This window comes from Schistocerca gregaria, chromosome 8 (assembly GCF_023897955.1).
Source record: "Schistocerca gregaria isolate iqSchGreg1 chromosome 8, iqSchGreg1.2, whole genome shotgun sequence".
NCBI classification, from domain to species: Eukaryota; Metazoa; Arthropoda; class Insecta; order Orthoptera; family Acrididae; genus Schistocerca; species Schistocerca gregaria.
The window spans coordinates 381,170,238-381,193,629 of record NC_064927.1 but is presented as its reverse complement, the minus strand read 5'-3'; the positions used below and the strand labels follow the sequence as shown (position 1 = coordinate 381,193,629).

The 23,392-nt window shown below is 38.6% G+C and overlaps 2 protein-coding genes across 3 annotated transcripts in view; one reads left to right on the top strand and one right to left on the bottom strand.

Annotated features, from left to right (window-relative positions):
• Positions 1–18,321, top strand: part of LOC126285206 (zinc finger protein 358-like) — a 60,491-nt gene extending 42,170 nt beyond the window's left edge. The window contains exons 5-6 of the mRNA XM_049984511.1: positions 5,570–5,788; positions 16,042–18,321. Of these exons, the coding sequence (XP_049840468.1) occupies positions 5,570–5,788; positions 16,042–16,263 (441 nt within the window). The 3' untranslated portion in view covers positions 16,264–18,321. The remainder of the gene's footprint in view (positions 1–5,569; positions 5,789–16,041) is intronic.
• The window catches only part of LOC126285441 (uncharacterized), a 66,711-nt gene continuing 60,758 nt past the window's right edge, over positions 17,440–23,392 (bottom strand). For both annotated transcript variants that reach the window (XM_049984828.1, XM_049984827.1), the window contains exon 6: positions 17,440–21,652. In XM_049984828.1, the coding sequence (XP_049840785.1) occupies positions 21,265–21,652 (388 nt within the window). In that variant the 3' untranslated portion in view covers positions 17,440–21,264. The remainder of the gene's footprint in view (positions 21,653–23,392) is intronic.

Sequence of the window (23,392 nt, the reverse complement as noted above, 5' to 3'; positions counted from 1 at the left end):
CATTGTCATGATGAAGGTGTAAACAGCCCGAAACTCTGGCTATTTGCATCTCATTGCTTCAGGGAGGCAACACAGAACATCTTTGTAGTACTTCTTAATGACATTAATACTTTCTGGGTGTACTTATGATGAAACACACCATTTATATATATAAAAAAAGGATGCTCAGCATGGCTTTCACACTGCTGTGGACCTATCTCACTTTTTTTTTTTTTTTTTTTTTTTTTTTTTTTTTTAAACTCAGCACTGTGTTCACAGTATCCAGCATGTCCAGTGTGATCTCCAAATGAAGTTACTTCTGATCAGTTGTGAGTAAGTTTGGCACAAATTTTGCTGAGGTCCTCCTGATGTTCAGATGGAATGTATGAATCCAATACTAATTGTAATCTTGTCTGCATGTTTTCGCAATTCGTATATCCTGCATCACCAAGATCCCTTCCTGATCAATAACAATCTCATTTGTGGATATTGGGGGCCTAGCTAAACGCGCTGCACTCTTCACTGATGAGTGGCCATCTTTATAGTGGTTGTACCACTCCTTTACCTGTGTGGTAATCATTGCTTTGTTCCCGGACATTTATTGAATCTCGTGGATTATTTCAATTTGAGTATCATCAAGCTTAAAAGAAAATTTTTGTTCCACTTTTTCTATGATTTTGCCCATAATACAAAATTCGCTGACTACCATATAAAAGCATTCACTTGTCACTGGCTGGCCAGCCCACAAACATATAGAGAGCACACACGCTCCGGTACCATTGTTGGTTTCAATAGTAAAAAGTAAGGTCAGATACTTTTTGATTAGCCCTCATACTCTAGTTTAAAAAGGCAGAAATCCAAGAACAAATAATACTTTGCCTGTGTATTAATCATACAGAGCTTTCATCAGTGTCTTATTCCTGAGACCTACCTCTTATTCCTGAGACCTGCCATGCTCGCATTAGCAAGAAGCACTCGGACAATCAGATGGACTGAAATAGCACTGCATATTCCTGTTTTTACATACTAAAAATAGATTGAAAGTTTCTGTTTTACATCATGTAAAGCCACCTACTTCATAATGAATATGAATATTTAATTTATTATTAATAGTACTTTTCCTGCCTGACAGATTTTAACATGTTTAAAATCCATCTTGTGAAAATATTTCCATTAGTTAGTGTAAAACAGTTACTCCTTGCATACTATGCATTTTTCCATGCTTGCCTAAACTATGGTATAGGAATTTGGGGTGCAGCTGCTGGAGATATAAGAATTTTTCTTTGGCAGAAAAAAGCCATCCAATGAATGTATGGTCTGGCAGTATGGTCTGCAAAATAAATTTTACTGAAAACAAAATTTGACTGTTCTGATTCTGTACATATTTACACCCTTATGAACACTAAGATCAGTTGGGATGAACGTCATGCATCACATAGCTATAAAGAGCAGTCAAATGATAACTGAACACCCACTAGAGTGGGGCCATGGAATTGGTTCCATTCAAATGTAATCACCACAAGCATTAAGATATTTATCCCATTGGGAGACAAGACAACAAATTTCTGGTTTGAAGAATGCTGCCTGTCCCTAATGGATCAACCACCACACCCACACTTGCACTTCCTCATCCAACTGAAACCAATGTCCATGTGTGCCTTTCTTCAGGTTGCCAAGCTAGCAGAGGCTGTTCCATTTGGATCCTTCCCACCAACACCAGCTTTTCTGAACTGCACAGGTGGAAACTCTCCCTGCAATATATCCTACTATCTCGTAATCATATTGGCATCAACTTTTGTTAGTCATTGTTCTTAACCCACCTGTCCCTTCCCCATTTCCATTCCAGCACTACACAGCCATCTATTCCACCAACGCACTCACAGCCTGTTTACTTCTATCCTTTTCCACTGCACCCCCCCCCCCCCCCCCCGCCCCCCGTCTAACCTCCTGACTGCACCTAGCTTCCCTACCCTCGTCCCACCTGTATGTTCCCACAAGTAACACTTTACGATTCCCCACCCCTACCCTCCTATCTCTCCCCCCACCCGTCTCAGCCTTCTCCTTACCCCCAGCACCTGGGTTACTTCTCCCATCACGAGCTGCTACTCGCAGCCTGACCTTGGCAGAGGAGACTATGGTTGTGTGTGTGTGTGCGTGGGTGTGAGATTTGAGGGGGTGAGGGGGGGGGGGGGGATTGACCAAAAGCTTACTTGTTTGATATACTTTTTGTTCTGCCTTTCTGCGACTCAGCATCTCTGCTATATGGTGAGTGGCAAGAGCTGCTGAGTCACAACTATCTCTTTTATAATATTGTCATTATTACATCCTAGATTTTCCATTGTTTTATGTAAGAAGTAATTTACAGCCTTTCCAGTTTTGGTAGACTGTGGCATGTGCCTGTGAAAATAATACATGCTGCCTGACTATAACAATGTTATGCTATGTGAACCGGGGACCTAGAAACGACGGAGAGTCTCCATCCCTGCCGCAGCCGGAGACGTCTGCAACCCCATGACAACTGCCGCAGTCCACTTCACCCCTCCCCGGCTCCACTCCAAACCCAGGGTTATTGGGTTCGGCCCCCTGTGGACCTCCCAGGGAACATAGTACACCAGAGGAGTGTAACTCCTATGTTTGCATGGTAGAGTAATGGTGGTGTACACGTATGTGGAGAACTTGTTGCAGCAATCGCTGACATAGTGTAGCTGAGGGCGGAATAAGGGGAACCTGCTCGCATTTGCCGAGGCAGATGGAAAACAGCCTAAAAACCATCTACAGAATGGCCTGCTCACCGGACCTTGAGACAAATCCGCCCGGCGGATTTGTGCCGGGGACCGGCGCTCCTTCCCACTCGGAAAGCCGTGCGTTAGACTGCACGGCCAACCGGGCATGCTGACTGTAACAATAGTTAACTTTTTCTGACGTTCTATGGAAGAAATTCAGCAGAGTTACAAGTATATTTTGACTTGTATTACATCTTGAGGATTCTCTGTCTTGTCAGAATTGACAAAACATGGTGTGTGTATTAATAAATGATAAAGCACTTCATTGAAAACTACAGCTTGCAAAGTGACTCACGTAGACTCTCATATGTCTCATTGGACCATAAAAAGTAGAAATTGAATTTTGTGAGATGAATCATGCTACCCATTGTGTTGAGATTATGGTTGAATTGAAGTATGGCAGAAACCATATCAAACCATGAATTTTCAATGATAAAAAGACACAGTGGAAGCTAGAGGTGGGTGGGCTACATGTAAAAGGTGTTTAACAATGGAGTAGGCATTATGATCCTCATACACAAGTCAGGTTGTCTATTTATGTGGCCTTATACCAGATAAATAAGGCAATATTTTTCAGAAAAATTATCTGTCCACTGGTCAGGGAATGATCAGTGCTCTTTGATAATCATGCAGGGCTATTTCAAGTAATGACATGGGTACCACACTGGAGGATATGGAATATGTCAAGATAAATATTAACAGAGTATCTGTTATGAATTAAATGAGTAGAGACAGAATTTTGTTTGAGATTCATCACTACATACCAGTAATATATTATGTTATGGATACTTAGAATTTTTTTAAGCTGCTACTCATATATTTTTGCATTCAATTAGTGAGAATCACTGGAAAACATAAGATTGTGTAATTTGTTGCCATACACAAATCACTCATTCATCATCTGTAGGAATTTCATTCCAGTTTGTCTAATGTTTGTTCTGGAATCGAGCCATATTGTAATAGTTGATCTATCTGTTATGAGCTACATTCAGAATGTATTCATACCTGTTCACCCTCCACATCGTTGGTGCTTGGAGCCTGAGTTCTCAAAGAAAAATGGAACATTATCAACTGTGCCATGAAGCAAAACCACTCAGTAACGGGTTCATTATGCAGGGGAACTTTATGAACATTTGTTGGCTGTGACAATCTCCTGATGTGACTATTGAGAATGTTCACTGCCCCAGTAAGCATAAAGTGGGTTTCCAAGGCCACATATTCCCAACTTCAAACCTTGAAGGAAACATACATCAGTGTTATTCAAATATTTGTGTCTTGTGGCAAAAAATTGTAAGTAATGTGATTTTTGCACAGATACCATTTCACAATTGTTTGCAGCACTTTTCAAACAGTGGATCATGGAATTTTCAACTGTCTTCACAGAGCTTGTACTCTGTGTGAAGATCACACATTGTGTCCAGCATTCTCATCTATGGCAACAGTAACTTCTAAAATTTGTGGTACAATTGGCCGTCAGCCTTACCAAGGAGCAATTCCCAAATTGCCAGTTAATTTGAACTTTTGATTCACGTTCTTCAACTCCAGTGTGGAAAGAGGACCTCTCTGTATTCCTTTAATATTTTAATACTCACAGATGTTTTGATAAAAGAGTTTTATGATTAAAGTGCTGCTCACCTTTTCCAGGCACAAGTTGACCTTCTGCAACTGTATAGCACATCAGTGCTTGTGTTTCAACCGTACATCTCCGTACCCCTTTTGTCACCTAATAGCAAATGATGACACTAAACACTGCTAAAAACACAAATTCTGCAGTGCACAGTCTGAACAACAGTCCTGTAAAGTTGAGTGCCCATGTGGTAAATAGTTTTCTATGTACACTGGCTCAAGTAGCATAAATTCAATAATAAACATCCTGCATTTTGAAATCTATGAAAGGCTTTTTAGTGAGACTTAGACTGTGCATTGCATATGTCAAAATGACCTACCCAACAGACTGCAAAGGTCCAAGACACCATTCATAATTTATCACCTCACAATACACATCAGCATTAACACTGTGTCCTTGGGGTGGAAATTAATTGAAGCCTTAAAACCCAGTTGCAACGATTCTTCTTCACAAAGTAGAGGTTTGGAATTTTGTCTTTGATGGTGAATGTGCCATTCCATTACACTGATTACTGCTCATTGTTTCAAGCTTGGTCGGTTACCAGAGTTTTATTGCCATTCTAATGCAGTCAAGAAAATAATTTCTCAGTTGTGTATGACATTAATTAGCACATTGCATGATTGGAATTGACACAGTTATTTTGGGCTCATTTTTCTAACCCAACAGTGCTGCAGCTGACATCTAGTGAATTTCAGAATTTCATTCAGACAGAGCAACAGATGCAATGCTGTCAATTATGAAAAAACTTTTCTTTGGTTTCTATTGCACTTACATTTTTACTTTCCCAGTAACTCTTGTACCTACATCTGATGCTCAGATTAGTGTCTCATTGCAGCAGTTATAAATCACAAGTATCAACCAAAATTTTACCTCTTTACAATGACAGATCCAAACTTCATTTAGTATTTTCTGCATAAGATGCTCATATATCCCCATTTTCTGTTCAGGAGGTCTTCTTTTATTCAATTTCATGTACTGTAGAAACATTGTGTTCAATGAAGTCAGGTCTCTTATAAGAAGAGACAGTATTGACTTTTGTGAACTGCCTAGATTTTTATGGACAGTAATGCAGCAGCTCCACTTCATGATATATGTGATGTCCCCAACACTGATAAGACAGTAAGTACTCTACTTTTTTCTTTGAAAATCTGGATCATAAATTAAGCACACTCTGGTACAGGTGCTGCATCCAGGGAATAGCCAAATGCAACCAGTCCCATCTTCACCCTCAACGGCAGCAGTGTCAGCTACAGGGACATCAGTGTCATCACCAAACAAGCGAGGAGCAGGATTGGCTCTGCTGCGAACACCAACGGGTGCATCAGTAGTGTGTCGCTTGCTGCCTCATGCAGGCCACAAGCAGGTAGTGCTTGCACCACTCACTTCCCGTGACATCAAGGTATGTGATATGTCGCGCCAACAACCTTGCATTGTTAATCATAGCAGAATGTGTAATGTTGATGTTGCTCATGTCTCATTATTACTGTTGATGTAGAAATCAAGTTTATAAAAGCTAATCATGACATTGCAAGTAACATATATGTATTACACATTATTAAAAGAGTCTTTGCAACGAGAGTCTCTAAGATCACAGATCGTCAAACAGAGTGAATCATGCTTATAATACAAGTAAATTGTCAAGTGCCCAAACCTACCCTTATCAGACAGAGCCTAAAGAAAAATAAGCTCCTTGTTTTGTAATCTTAAAAAAATGCAGTTACAGGCAAATAAAATAAAATATAGGTACCAGATATATAGACCAATATACATACACTAAATGAAAGTATGTGTAAAATTCTTACACATTCAGGTGTACACCCCACTGAGGTGGCAACAACACATGGATAAGTAAATCAAAAACATCAGTTTGTCTGGCTGTTGATATACTTTTCAGGATGTGAGGTCGTGGTCCAAGAACTTTTCTGCTCCTTACGTTTCTACCAGGACTGTGCTGGACTTCCTCAGAAGCGCTGCTCTGTTGAGTCTTGCCGACTGACTGGTCGGGTGTCTTAACTTTCCTATGGATTATCACTGCTCATCACATGTCCCCCGAACCACGCCCCCCTTTCTTACAATATATAAGTCGCTCTCAGACACCCGACCAGTCAGTCGGCAAGACTCAGCAGAGCAGCACCTCTGAGGAAGTCCAGCACAGTCCTGGACGAAACGTAAGGAGCAGAAAAGTTCTTTGACCACGACCTCACATCCCGAAAAGTATATCAACAGCCATGTCACCCGGCCGTGAAAGCCTTCATTCTACAATCAGTTTGACTGCTTTGCACTTAGGAATTTGCCTCACTGTGTTGAACTGCAGATGGTATTGCTAGCATAATATCACTTAATAATGCCTGAAATAAACCTTCTGAGGTAATTCATCTAAAATCAAAGTGGATATTTTGCTCTAAAAAGGATGCAATTAAAAATTATGAAAAGTTAATTAGATTAGTTATACCTATGTTTCATAGATCCATAGTAAAGAGATCCTCAAGTAAACAGAACACATCATAAAACAAGAATACATAATATGTATTTATAAATAACCGGACAAGTGTGAGTAGGACGCTTGCTCAGAGGATTCTGTGCAGTCTTAATTATGTACACTACTGGCCATTAAAATTGCTACATCAAGAAGAAATGCAGATGATAAACGGGTATTCATTGGACAAATATATTATACTAGAAATGACATGTCATTACATTTTCACGCAATGTAGGTGCATAGATCCTGAAAAATCAGCACCCAGAACAACCACCTCTGGCCGTAATAACGGCCTTGATACGCCTGGGCATTGAGTCAAACAGAGCTTGGATAGCGTGTACAGGTACAGCTGCCCATGCAGCTTCAACACGATACCACAGTTCATCAAGAGTAGTGACTGGCATATTGTGATGAGTCAGTTGCTCGGCCACCATTGACCAGACGTTTTCAATTGGTGAGAGATCTGGAGAATGTGCTAGCCAGGGAAGCAGTCGAACATTTTCTGTATCCAGAAAGGCCCGTACAGGACCTGCAACATGCGGTCGTGCATTATCCTGCTGAAATGTAGGGTTTCACAGGGATTGAATGAAGGATAGAGCCAAGGGTCGTAACACATCTGAAATGTAATGTCCACTGTTCAAAGTGCCATCAATGCGAACAAGAGGCGACGGAGACGTGTAACCAATGGCACCCCATACCATCACGCTGGGTGACACGCCAGTATGGCGATGACAAATACACGCTTCCAAAGTGCGTTCACAGTGATGTCACCAAACACGGATGTGACCATCATGATGCTGTAAACAGATCCTGGGTTCATCCGAAAAAAATTATGTTTTGCCATTCGTGCTCCCAGGTTCATCGTTGAGTACACCATCGCAGGTGCTCCTGTCTGTGATGCAGCGTCAAGGGTAACCGCAGCCATGGTCTCCGAGCTGATAGTCCATGCTACTGCAAACGTCATCAAACTGTTCTTGCAGATAATTGTTGTCTGGCAAATGTCCCCATTTGTTGACTCATGGATCGAGACGTGCCTGCACGATCCATGCCTGTCATCTGCATTCTGCATTACCCTCCTGAACCCACCGATTCCATATTCTGCTAACAGTCATTGGATCTCGACCAACACGAGTAGCAATGTCGCGATACGATAAACCGCAATTGCAATAGGCTACAATCCGACTTTTATCAAAGTTGTAAACGTGATGGTATGCATTTCTCCTCCTTATACGAGGCATCACAACAACGTTTCATCAGGCAACGCCGTTCAACTGCTGTTTGTGTATGAGAAATCTGTTGGAAACTTACCTCATGTCAGCACATTGTAGGTGTCGCTACCGGCGCCAACCTTGTGTGAATGCTCTGAAAAGCTAATTATTTGCATATCACAGCATCTTCTTCCTTTCGGTTAAATTTCGCGTCTGTAGCACGTCATATTCGTAGTGTAGCAATTTTAATGGCCAGTAGTACATATAGATAATGAATCTACAGTTTTTGATGAGTGAATTTGCGAGTATCAAAATATGTGATGTAAATGACTGCATCTTTTGACTGCGTTGACTTAGAAGCTTAATTTGTTTTCACCACCAAGGGAACAAAGGCCTTAGTATTTGACATAAATTTGAAGTTCATAAATTCACGCATTCCTAATAAATGAACAAAAATGGCAAAAAATATTTTTTATGTGGTATTATTACAAATTAACAATATTTGGATCTTTTGTTTTGCTTGAAATGTGAAATCTTATTTCATGCCAACATTTCATGATTGTAAGTCAATGGGAAGAACTCTATGGGTTTTGAGGGGTGAGTTTGCGAGTATCAAAATATGTGACGCAAATGGTCGTATCTTTTGTTTGCATTGACTTACAAGCTTAAATTTTTCACACTGCCAAGTGACTGTAACCCTCAGTATTTGACGTAAACTTGATACATACAGAGAAAAGGGGGTCTTCACAGACGGGCAGACAGATGAACAACAAAGTTATCCTATAAGGGTTCCATTTTTACTGAATGAGGTATGGAATCCTAAAAAAAAGAGTTATGCTAATGTTCCTACAATGGATCCTAATTGAAATGGTCCTTATGAAATTGGAATAAGTAAAAAAAGAATCTGACATGTATTTTCATTTAAGAGGCAATACCAAAACTTATCATAAACATGTAAATGTATACATACACAGAGATTCCAAGATCATTCTTAAGCTAATGTAGTCACTTTTCATACAGAAAGCAACTGGTTCTACTAAGAAATTCATCACTGGATTTCTAAGAATTGTCCATCTTTAAATCTTAGTCTCCTAAGAATGGACACCTTTGTGGACCAAAGTGAGTGACCAGTCTAAATAAAGATTCTGATTCCTTAAAACTTTATGTAGATTATTCTCATTTATACTATTTATTCCACAAAATGAATTTCTGGTTTGAAAAAGAGGTACATTATTTATGACATAATGAAAATTCCTGGATGGAGCAATATGAAAAATACGGGAAAGGCAGGCAATTATCTATAGCGCACCAATGCATGGAGCACACAAACATAACAAGAAACAGCATTCACACTAGCTTTTAAGCTCTTGCCCTTTTCCTAGCAAAAGTTCACACATTCACACATACAACCACGCAGACATCCAAACGCACACACCAGTGGCCACTGCAAGATTGATTCTTAATAAGGGAGCAATTGACAGGAATGGGGGAAAGAAATACGGTAGAAGAAGAATGGGTAGCTTTGAGGGATGAAGTAGTGAAAGCATCAGAGGATCAAGTAGGTAAAAAGATGAATGCTAGTAGAAATCCTTGGGTAATAGAAGAAATACTGAATTTAATTGATGAAAGGAAAAAATATAAAAATGCAGTAAATGAAGCAGGCAAAAAGGAATATAGAAGTCTCAAAAATGAGATCGACAGGAAGTGCAGAATGGCTAAGCAGGGATGGCTAGAGGACAAATGTAAGGATGTAGAGGCTTATCTCACTAGGGGTAAGATAGATACTGCCTACAGGAAAATTAAAGAGACCTTTGGAGATAAGAGAAGCACTTGTATGAACATCAAGAGCTCAGATGGAAACCCAGTTCTAAGCAAAGAAGTCAAAGCAGAATGGTGGAAGGAGTGTATAGAGGGTCTATACAAGGGCGATGTACTTGAGGACAACATTATGGAAATGGAAGAGGATGTAGATGAAGATGAAATGGGAGATACGATACTGCGTGAAGAGCTTGACAGAGCACTGAAAGACCTGAGTCGAAACAAGGCCCCGGAGTAGACAACATTCCATTGGAACTACTGACGGCCTTGGGAGAGCCAGTCCTGACAAAACTCTACCATCTGGTGAGCAAGATGTATGAGACAGGCGAAATACCTTCAGACTTCAAGAAGAATATAATAATTCCAATCTCAAAGAAAGCAGGTGTTGACAGATGTGAAAATTACCGAACTATCAGTTTAATAAGTCACAGCTGCAAAATACTAACGTGAATTCTTTACAGACGAATGGAAAAACTAGTAGAAGCCGACCTCGGGGAAGATCAGTTTGGATTCCGTAGAAATGTTGGAACACGTGAGGCAATACTGTCCCTATGACTTATCTTAGAAGCCAGATTAAGGAAGGGCAAACCTACGTTTCTAGCATTTGTAGACTTAGAGAAAGATTTTGACAAAGTTGATTGGAATACTCTCTTTCAAATTCTAAAGGCAGCAGGGGTAAAATACAGGGAGCGAAAGGCCATTTACAATTTGTACAGAAACCAGATGGCGGTCATAAGAGTCAAGGGGCATGAAAGGGAGGCAGTGGTTGGGAAGGGAGTGAGACAGGGTTGTAGTCTCTCCCCGATGTTATTCAATTTGTATATTGAGCAAGCAGTGAAGGAAACAAAAGAAAAATTTGGAGTAGGTATTAAAATCCATGGAGAAGAAATAAAAATGCTGAGGTTCGCCGATGACATCATAATTCTGTCAGAGACAGCAAAGTACGTGGAAGAGCAGTTGAACGGAATTGATAGTGTCTTGAAAGGAGGATATAAGATGAACATCAACAAAATCAAAACGAGGATAAAGGAATGTAGTCGAATTAAGTCGGGTGGTGCTGAGGGAATTAGATTAGGGAATGAGACACTTAAAGTAGTAAAGGAGTTTTGCTATTTGGGGAGCAAAATAACTGATGATGGTCGAAGTAGAGAGGATATAAAATGTAGACTGACAATGGCAAGGAAAGCGTTTCTGAAGAAGAGAAATTTCTTAACATCGAGTATAGATTTAAGTGTCAGGAAGTCATTTCTGAAAGTATTTGTATGGAGTGTAGCCATGTATGGAAGTGAAACATGGACGATAACTAGTTTGGACAAGAAGAGAATAGAAGCTTTCGAAATGTGGTGCTACAGAAGAATACTGAAGATTAGATGGGGAGATCACATAACTAATGAGGAAGTATTGAATAGGATTGGAGAGAAGAGAAGTTTGTGGCACAACTTGACCAGAAGAAGGGATCGGTTGGTAGGACATGTTCTGAGGTATCAAGGGATCACCAATTTAGTATTGGAGGGCAGCTTGAGGGAGACCAAGAGATGACTACACTAAGCAGATTCAGAAGGATGTAGGTAGCAGTAGGTATTGGGAGATGATGAAGCTTGCACAAGATAGAGTAGCATGGAGAGCTGCATCAAACCAGTCTCAGGACTGAAGATCACAACAACAACAATTGTTTATTGAAAGCAGTTGCCTGAGCTGATGGAAGTTGGAAGACGGTAGGGGATGGTACAAAGAGGGTGTAGTGGGAAAGAGGCTGGTCTTCAGACAAATGGCTACATGGCCACACAATAAGACGAAAGAAGGCAAAAAGAGATACAGGATAAGGGAGAGGAGGGAAAGGAGAGGAAGGTTGTGGTGAAGAGGGGAGGGAAGAGTGGTGGGGGAAAGAGGGGGGTAGGAAGAGTGGTGGGAGAAGATAGGCCATGATCTTGATGGGGAAGGAGTGGTGTGGGCAGAAGAGAGAAGGGAAAAGGCAAGGTGAGGCAGTGGGAACAGGATAACAGAGGTTTAGGCCAGGGGGATTTGCAAGATATGCTGGAGAAACAATTCCCATCTGCATTGTTCAGAGAAACTTGTGCTGGAAGGGATTATCCAAACAACTTGCTTGCTTCACTGCTTACTCACACGTGACTACTATCTGTGTGTACAGTCAAGCCTTAGTGCCCAAAGACAGCAGCTATGTGTGTTAGTTGTTGTGTATGCGTGAGAGTTCTACAGCTGAGTAAGGACTTTGTCTGAAAGTTTCAATACTTATAGTATTATTTCTCGTTGTGCTTGTTTGCTGTTCAGCATCTCATGTATGTGGTGAGCAGCAGTCTTATTTTTCCATGTTGTTGTCTTTTGATACTGGAATTTCAATTATTATTTGTAGTCTAAATGTTAAGTGGCTGCCTGTATATTAGCTTTTTTAAAATTTTTGCAATGCTGGCAAAAACGAAATTGGATGGAAATTTGATGGTATTTCTTTGTCTTCATTTGTATATTGAGGCTTAACTTCAGTGTATATCAGCCAATGTTGCAGTGATAAATGGCTGGTTGAATAAATAACTTAATATGTTACAAAACTCATACTAACACACTTAAATTAACTTCACTGGTATTTAACACTGTGCATAGTAGTTGGAAGAAAGCACAGATCACATCCATGTACAAGAAGGCAGGAGAAGATCAAGGCAGCCAGATAAATCCGGTGTTTCTTGACTTCCAAGAACCATTAGACTCAGTACCACATGTGTTCAATTTTGGAAGTACAATCATGCAGAGAAACAAAGGAGATTGTGACTGGATTGAGGAGTTCTTGGTGGTGGAGAAGAGCATGTTATCTAGGATGGAGTATCATCGACAAATGTAAAGTAACCTCAGGCATGCCTCATGGAAATTTGTTGGGGCCTTGCTGTTTATGTTGCATATTAATGCCATTGCAGGCAGTATTAAGAGTAGCCTCAGACTTTTCATAGACAAATCACTTCTCTATAATGAAGTACTGTCTGGAAAAAGCTGCACAAATATTCTTTTATATCTTGATAAGATTATAAAGTTGTTAGATTGGTAACTTACCTTAAATGTTCACAAATGAACAGTAGTGCACTTCACAAAATGAAAACAGAATGAAAAATGACTACAATACCAGTGAGTCACAGACAGGAGCAACCAACTCATACAAATAGTATGAAATTCTAAGAGTTTCACTCATAGGTAAAGCAGCGGGCAGGCTTTAGTTCACAGGTAGAATACTGGGGAATGCATTCAGTCCACTAAGGAGATTGCAAACAAGACACTAGAACATTGCTCAAGTGCGTGGGACCTGTGCCAAACAGGACAACCTGAGGTACTGAACAGATATAAATAAGGACAGCAGGAATGGTCACAGGTTTATTTGATCCATGGAACAGTAACACAAAGGAGCTTAAAAAACTGAAATGGCATATCCATCTGCAACATATCCTGTGAAAGCCTATGTAGAAAGTGTCTAGAACTAAGTAATGAATATAGGAATATACTGTAATCACATATGTATCACTTGCACAGAAATCATTGAGAAAACATTAGACTAATTACAGTGTGCACACAAGTATTTAAGCACTCATTCTTCTCTGCACTTCTTATGTGAATGAAATTTGAAGAAGCTGTAATAACTGGTACAAGGGGCATACACACTGCCTCGCACTTCACAATGGTTTGCAGAGTACAGGTGAAGATTTACTCCCTAACCTTAAACAAGGAGCTGCCCTGTTGTAGTGTGTGCTGCAGTTTCACTGTGTTCTGTTGGGCCTATTATTCCTCTTTTGTAGTAAATAATGGCCAAGGACTATCGGGGGAATTTTAGGTATCAAGCTGCTTCCCATGGGACAAATTTATCTTGCAATATAAGTAAGCTCCAGTTCATACTCCTAGTGCTGTTGACACATGGTCTTTGTGAACAAGGACAAATTTTCATCTCTTTATCTACATCTACGTATGTAGTTCAAGAGCCACTGTATGAAACATGATGGAGGGTACCCTGTATCACTATTAGTCATTTTCTTTCTTGTGCCACACACAAATTGAGCGGTGGAAAAACAACTGTCTATATGCCACGGTATAAGACCTAATTTCTCTTATCTTTGTGTTCCTTGAACGAAATGCATGTTGGCAGCAATAGAATTGTTCTGCAGGCAGCTTCAAATGCCGGTTCTTTAAATTCTCTCAATAGCGTTTCAGGGGGAAAAAAAAAAAAACATCGTCTTCCTTCCAGGGATCCCAATTTGAGTTAATGAAGTATCTCCATAATACTTGTGTGTTGATTGAACCTGTCACAACAAATCTGGCAGCAAGCCTTTGAATTGCTTTGATGTCTTCCTTTAATCTGACGTGGTGCAGATCACAAACCCTCGAGCAATACTAATGAGGGGAATGTGATGAACTACACTTTCCTAAAATTCTCCCGAAAATCCAAATATTTACCATCCCTACTACCGTCCTTATGCACTTATCCCCTTTCATATTGCTTTGTAACATTACTCCTAGATATTTAATTCATGTGACTGAGTCAAGCAGCACAATACTAATGCTGTATTAGAATATTATTCGATTTTTTCCCTACTCATCTGCATTAGCCTAAATTTTTTCACATTTAGAGCCAACTGCCATTTATCACACAAAATAGAAAAACTGTCTTAAGTCATCTTGTACCCTCCTACAGCCACTCAAAAATGACATACTGCCATGCTCCATATCATCATTAGCAAACAGCCTCAGATTGCTTTTCACCCTGCCTGTCAAATGTTGCCCTTCACTCATGGTTCTGTGGATGTTGTGAAAATGAGTTTCACACACGAACCATGCTTTCTAAATCCGTGCTGATTTGTAGACAGAAGCTTTTGTGTCTTGAAGAAATATATTGTATTCGAGCTCAGAATGTGATCAAGAATTCTGCAGCAAACCGATGTTAAGTAGACTGATCTGTAGTTTTGGGGGTTCATGCTTTTGCCAGTCTCATCTACAGGACTCACATCAGTTTCTTACCAGTAATTTGAGACTTTGCATTGGGTGAGAGATTTGCAATAAATGCAAGCTATGTAAGGGACCAGTATCAAAAGAGTACTCTCCATATGCCAGATATGCCTATTACTATACCCTCCATATGGGAGGTTGTATGAGTGTAAAACAGTGGTCTGTTTGTATATTCCTCCTGCATGTATGATTTCTTAAATGCAAAATTTCACACCAGGCTGGCCACTGGGTGACTAGATATAACAGTGAAAGTAGTTGTATACTTTGCACATCAACATTTTTACAGATGCACAAATTTCTACTATTTTTTGTCTGTCATTTGTGCGTCCTTTCTTGAACCAAGAGTGCAACAGCATCTGCTCCCTCAACATCTTACAATTTTTTTTTTTTGTTAAGCTATACTGAGGCTTTTCTCTCCTTAATCTACTTACCCGGTACATACTTTCACAATTGGTTTAAACTTTGCCCATAAGTTCTCTATGTCCATCTGCTCTTTTTAGCAAGAATACTCTCCTAGCTTTCTTCATTTATCAACTTTAGTAACCATCATTGGTAGGATGACAACTTGATCAATTACCCTGGCTCTATACTGACACTGCCAATAAGGTCTGGATCAACATACAACCTGCCCAGACATGATGTATCAGTGGTCTGTTTAATACCAGAGTATCTAGGGCTGACTTCCACCTTTACTGATGGAAGTAAAGCATGTTACTGTATAATTAGTAGTCCGAAATTCCTCTGAAACCATTCAGAATTTCTGTGGATCTGTGCTGCACTGCAGTTAATCACAGTTGTGCAAATGCTATAAATTTCCCAGGCAGATATGATCAGATGCTTTTGACATTATTTTGATAAGAATCTGTAATCTTTAAGTTCACAAAGCTGCACTTTGTAAACTGGTAGTAATAATACCCAATGTAAAACACATGTGGGCATTATTTTAGTAGGAAGTTAGAATGCTTTGACTTTTACTTACCACTCTGAATTAAAACATATTTCTTCATATCATTGCATTTCTTGTATCAAACATCCAGCTATGACTCATGAACAGAACAAAGGTGAAATATTAGTATCACCAATTTTGTGACAGTGTCTGAAACAGATTTATGAACCACATATATACTGAAATGCTTTACATCTCCAATTTTTCAGACTGAGCTCTCACCAGAGCCAAGTGTGAACCAGGAATGGATGCTTGATGTGGGAAGACAACAGGAGGCAAACTTCAGTGACTTTGGTCTGCAGCCCGTAATGGAGGATCATGGTATAAACCATGGTTATCACCCCATTGATAATGGAGATGTGGGAGTGGATGAATTACGTGCAGCAGAGCAACACATCATGCTCCAAACAATAGATGGAAATGATCAGTAGCTAGTCTATGCTATATTACTTCAGAAAAAGTGTCTCTAGAAGTGTTCTAATATTCCAGTACACCTAGCAAGTGGTCACTTTCATTCTCATAGTTACTCAGAGACACTCAACTATAGGTTAATGTAATGAAAGAAAGACAATGTAGTTATGTTTGAAACAATTGCTTGGCTAAAGGCCTGTTTTCTAGTCGTGAGCACATAACAGAATATATAAGATTTATGTGATGAACAGATATCAAATTATTTTGTACAGGGGTTGAGTTGTCAAAAAAGAAAAGAAGCATGCTATGGCAGGTGTAGGTTAAGATGAATAAATATACACTATGGTGTGAAAAATGTGGCTGACAGACAGTATTCTGACAACAAAGGTGTTGCTACATTTAAACTGCATTAATAGTTTGTAATAATGCAACTGTTTTAAGTGAGGATAGGTATACAGGTTTTCATGTATTACCTATGGTTTAAGTTGAAAATTTATTATAATACTCAAAACTTGTTACTAACTTCGAATAATTTTTAGCTCATATTTTTTTATTTTCATTATTAACTCAACTGCATTTTCACACTAAATATAATGCATTTTTATTTATTAATTTCTCATTATTTAAGTACATCAGAAGCTTAGTGTTATGCAAAGAGCTTGCTCAAGTCAACAGCAACTCATAAACTCATTTCAGTGGCTATTTTCCTTGTCTTTCACATTGAGTGAGGTGTAGAGAAAGTCAATATCTTTTGAGGACACTTTTCTCATTGCAACTATCACTCAGTAACATTTAATATTCTGAGCATTGTAGTACGAAAACAAATTTTAATTTTTATCAGAACATGTTTCTGCAAAATTTTAAGCATTATTTACTTTTTAAATTAAATGTATTTTAAATGTTCAGCAAAGGTATGACGTAATGTTTTACACAGTTTTATTAACAAATTCCAAAGTTTTATATTTTATTAAATATCTTTTAATTGCTCTGTCCAAACCAGATTTCTGGTACAAGAAAAACTAAATTGCAGTTAAGGTTTTAATTTTTTAAATTTTACACATAGTTAACATTATTTTTAATATACGTATTGTTATAAGATGTATAAAAGCCAAAAATTTATTGTTTTGTGGCTTTTGTTGTTGTTAATGTACGTTACATCATCAGTAATGAAATTCAAGTGTATTAAAGAAAATTTTGAAGTCAACATACATATTTCATTCCAGTCATCTTTGGTATTTTATATTAAAAAACTGGAGCAATGTGTCAAATTGCTACAGTAGAATCTTAAACTTCAACATGGTTAGCAAGTTTATCGTACTAAAACAGCACACAAATTCTGGTGTTTTCCTTCTAATTTAAGGAACAATGTTATAATTGGCACACAATTTCTATCCAAAAAATGCAGTTCCTTCCAGTAACATAGCAGCTTTCAGTTTATTACAAAAAAAAATATGTTTTCATTTAAACAGCAAGAGTTCCTCTCTTGCTTCCTGCATAACAAACATGTCTGATACTAAATGAAAATAATATATAGCAACATTGTTTTAAATAATCACTCACGCTACAATTTTCTAATAAAATAACACACTGTACCCTCATCCACAATATGAAGGATACACCAGTACCGTGACTCTAACAATATACGTCTGGTCAGATGTTACATATGTATGAATGAATGCCATATTAGCCATATATATTACAACATATGGGTATTTTATAATTTTTATTTTAATATTATCACATCTGTTGTACTCACAGAATAAAAACTGAATGTTGTTAAGCTTTATTTAGTATAGCATGTAATATACCTTTTTCTAAAAATGACTGGTGCAGTTACATTTGTATAAAGTAAGAATTCTGCATTCTCATTTATTGTTTGTCACTGTGTTTTATGTTTTGGTGTGAGTTGTTTGTTTGTTGTTAATTTATTAACCATGGCATGTTCATTAGCCAAGGGAATTATTAATTACTTAATGTAAAACATTTTTAAGATTTGTTCACTTGTTGCTGTTTTGTATTTTAATGCATATTTTAAGATGAATAAAATTTTTATTTACTACCAGTTTCAATAAAAGAAAGCATCAGCTCATTAAAGAAGTCACATACCCTTTAAAAACATTCGAAGATGTTAATGGTGAAATGATGCCAAGGTCATAAGTGCATTCACAGTTATAAAATATTTATTGCTCTTTTATTTTGCATCTGTTAAAGGTCTCATGTTTAACAATTTAAAACTTTAATGAATTAAATGTGTATAATATCTAGTATGAAAAATTATATGACTGTTGGGGGATTGAGATAAATACACTGGTGTCCAAAATTAGAGCAACAAATGGAAATTTTGCAGGTTTGTGTTTATCTTGCTACAAAACAATGTGAACAGGTGACAGTAAAGTAGAAACAATGTAAAAAATATAGAACATAATTAACTGCAATATGGATCATGGTAGACAAAATTACTCTTCATTTTTTTCAACTTGACGGATTTGCACACACATTCCGATAACTGGTTACTATGCTCAGTATGGGGTGCGATCAACTCTGGCAGCAATACAGGCCTCACAATGATGGGGTACATTGTGAATGACATCATCAATCTCACACTGAGTCAATAACACCCATTCTTCCTGCAAAGCTCCTCCTAAATCTTTGAATGTGGTTGGTGGATGTTTATGTGATGCCGCCAGCCCATCTCCCTAGTGCATCTCAGGTGTGCTGTAAGGGATTCAAATTGAGAGAGTGAGCGGGCCACGCTGTGTGTGCAATATCTTCCATTTCCAAGAAAACATCAACCACCCATGCTTTATGAGGTTGAGAATTATCATCCATCAATACAAAGTCTGGCCCCACAGCACCTCACAACAACCGCACATGAGGTTCCAAGATCTTGTCACGATACCTGACATCAGCTAAACCTTGCTGATTCACCTGTACCATTTCATGAAGAGGTGTTCACGTAGTCAACATAATCCCTGCCCACACCATTAGGAATCCACTCAATATTGCTCTCTTTCCACAATGTTTGTGTCCCAGAGTCATGTTCCACGTTACCTCCAGAGGTTAATCTGTCAAGAATCACTCTCTAGACTATATTGGGACTCATCTGTGGAGAGAAGGTTGACCCACTGTTCAGTCATCCAAGCGGCATGGTGATGACTCCACTCTAGATGTTCCCTTCTGGAAAGACGCGCTAGGGGTACACATACGGCAGGTTTCTGACAATAAAGGCCACTCTGCCAAAACCGTCTGTACACTGTTTGTCTCGATACAACTTGTCCATCGGATGCTGCGTGGTCAGATGCCAGTTGCTGTGCAGTAGTAAGGTGATACCATTTTGCCCTTACAGCCAAATAAAGGTCCTCTCTTTCTGATATCACACATGATCGGCTGTGGTCCAGTCTTCCAAATACAGTTTTTGTCTGCATGACCTGTCACAGCATCCAAGAAACAACAGAATAATTCACATTAAGCCGTTGAGGCGTATCAATTTGCAATTGTCGTGCGCCTATTATTCCTATGGCCCTCCACCACAGGGAGTATGGTAGGCATCTTCTCTGTGCCATGCTGCACTATCTGTCACCATGTATGCGGGCTGTTAGGGATGGGAGACTACCCAGCAAAACTACCTCGCTTGATAGGTGCCCTGACGTCATCGTTTTCCATTGACCGGAATGCTACTTCCATTCAAAACAAGACTGTTCGGGCCTCAGTCCACAGTGCGAATGAAATAACAAGTCTACTGTTACCAGTCACAGTTTATTTATCTCCACGGTATGTTTCAAAGGTCTAAACCTTCATCAGATGTGATCTACTTTTCTTAGTGTGGTGTGTGTGTGTGTGTGTGTGTGTGTGTGTGTGTGTGTGTGTGTGTGTGTGATGTGATTGATTTGCCACTATTGAGTGTTTCAGTGTCTCTCCTATGGAGCTGTTAAGGCTGTGTGATTGTATCATGAATTAGACACAGAATGGGGAAATAGTGGTTTGTTGCTTTAAATTTGGACGCCAGTGTATATAAAATACATTGAAAAAGAAAAACAAATAACAGACTATGATAAAATACTCCAAACAAATGGGACTGACTGACTGTTTCAGGAAAAGTAGGCCAGTTACTTTACAAGAGATTAAAACATCTACCTTAACAGATCCAAGTTAATAAATTACTTTAACAACATTTGTTTTCATCAAATAAAACTGATGACAAGCCCTCGGGAAATCTGTGGACTGCCTTCGTGTCACCAAATAAAACACAGGTTGCCATTTATTAAAAACATCATATATTGGGGAGTCTTCCTGTATGGCATATCCTGGATCAATAGAACTGTCTATCAAAGTATAGTGAGGAGCACTTCCTTCCACTGTTGTACTGGTGAAAGCATGCATGATCAATTGATAGATTTTATTGTTGTTTGTTAGTTAAATAATTAGTTACAGCTTATCAGCATATATTGCACATATTTAATACCTAAGACGTAACATAGATAACATAGAGCACCTCAACAAATAAATTCTTCTTACTTCTTCTCCAACATGATGTGGATGTATCCTCCTAAACGCTCATTGATAACAGATCTTTTGTATAAAGCAAGGAAATTCAGTAGTGATCGCAATTCCAATATCACAGTCAATTATTTCATGGTATTTTATTTATTCACATTTACTTTTATGATTTTTTTTTTTTTTCTTCATGTCTGAATGACACAAAAGATCTGTACTACTCACTGTTGTAATACATAAGACACGTTTCTCCTATGATAAACTTGTAAAAAATAATGACAATCACCATTCAGTACATAAATAAAATGCAATGACACAATAAAATTTGAAAGCTTTGTAGCAATCCAGTCACATGTTTTTTGGTAACAATCACCCCTCCTCTCTCTCTCCATCCAAAACTCGCACATTATAACACATGTAAAACTATCTAGTCACCAGAAATTTATTGATATTAAATATATGCCAACAAGAAAGAGTCCTGTTTAAAAAAAATAAACAATTTGTTTCTGAAATTACAGCTCTTACAGCTACAAAATAGTCAGACGCTTATTAGCACCACAAAGGTCTTCTCGCAGATAACGCAAATCTTCACTGGTGACTCGATCCCAAAACTCTACACGTCCCAATGATTTGAGACTTGGGTTTGTATTGGCAAAGTGGCGAAGGGTGCTAGCAGTCAGCAAGATCTTTCCACGAAGTGCAAGTGTCTCAATAGCAGGCAGGGGAGCAGCCAGTAATAGGTTACCAAGTCGGTGTGACCCTACGCATGGAACCATGACTGTGTCAATTGTAAGATGGCGCAAGCTCACCCGTGCTGCCGGCAGCAGGTGTTCCAGTATGAACCACACCTGCACCTGCTGTAGAGTGGACAGCGTGAGCTCCTGTAGGTTGGGCATCCGTACCACTGATGGTATCCTGGCAACAAACAATAAGACACACTGTCATTTCTTCCTTGGATTATTTTATGAATAGGTTTTAATGGTTTCTGTGAATCACTTGTGAAGGTGATATGCAACACTGCATTTCAACACAATTAAGGAACTGTCTGAAAACAATTGCATTTTTTCACGGTAACCACAGTGGCTACTTTTATCAAACAAAGACAATGAAATGGATGAAAAATTTAATAACGGAAGTCCATCTATAGTCTTTTTAGTAGCATATTTCATTCAACAATGTACATTCTGAAACATAGCTTCAACTTCAGGGCCTCAGTTGGTTGTCAAAGGACCTTCACTGTGATGTCAAAACACCATAAATGTTTATCTATGAGAGATTAAAGTATGTCTTTGATTGTAATTAGCAAAACAGTGGCAAACTAAAGCTTACTGTTTCATGTCGCACCATCATGAACAATTTTCCTCATGTAAGTTATCTCTGCATGTACATACACAATTTTAAAACAGGACATTAGAAGTTTCAAAAAAACACAAGAAATTTAATGGATGTTTAAGTTGTTCAAATATACAGTATAAACAATTTGCATATTAGGCACCAACAACAATTTGTAGGGATATGAAATGGGACAATCACTTTGGCTCAATTGCCAGTAAAGCAGGTGCCAGATTTCAGTTCACTAGTAGAATACTAGGGAAATCCACTCAATGTATAAATGAGGTTACTGACAAAAACTTGTGCAATACATTCTAGAAATTTATTCAAGCGTGTAGGACCCATACCAAACGGGAGTAACGGGATATTGAATATGTACGGAGGTTGGCAGCATGAACAGTCATGCATTGTTTGAACTGTGGGAGAGTGTCACATAGATGCTGATGTAACTGAAGTGCACACACTTGAAGACAGACACAAATTATTTTGAGAAAGCCTACCTACAAAGTTTCAAGAACCAGTTTTAAATGATGACTCTGGGAATATACAGTCCCTCACATATTGCTCCTGTAGAGGTCACAAGGCCAAGATTAGACTACACCACGCACTGTGGTGTTTAAAACTATTATTCCCATGCTCCATATGTGAATGAAACAGGAAGAGGCCCTACTAACTGGTACAGTGAAAGGTACTCTTTGCCCTGCACTTTACAGTGGTATGCTGTATGCCTGCAGATGCAGATATTTTTTTAAAATTATACTTAAATATTTTATAGGACAAATAATATCACTGGCTACTCTAGTTATAGGTGACATTAAACACGAAAATTAATAATGGATGTTACAAAATGTATGTGAATTAATAAACAATCTGTGTGGGTTTGTAAAGGATTACTGTATATATTAGTATGTTGTCTTGGAATATAACAGATAATAGATATTTTTATATGACTAATTGTCAAAATTTTTAATAAAGAACCAACAGATACAGCCAGTTTGGGGAGTACGAGGGGGGTGTGAATGGTACGAAAAGGTGGAAAGTGGGAAGAGAGAAATTAAAGTGACTATAAAAGCATTTTAGCTGAAGAGTTATGTAGTGCCATCTTAGTTTCTGTCACTACACAAGATGAACAATAAAAGTTGTAGAATCATTCAGAGCTAGTTTTCTAAATTTCCTCAGCACTATTCCGCAAAAAGATCATCATTTTTCTTTTACCCAAGGATTTGCATCTATGCTCTTGGAACATTTCTGGTACACTTCCTGCCCTATCAGGGTTCCCAAACACTGAAGCAATTGCCAGTATCACACAACTTTTCTGTATGC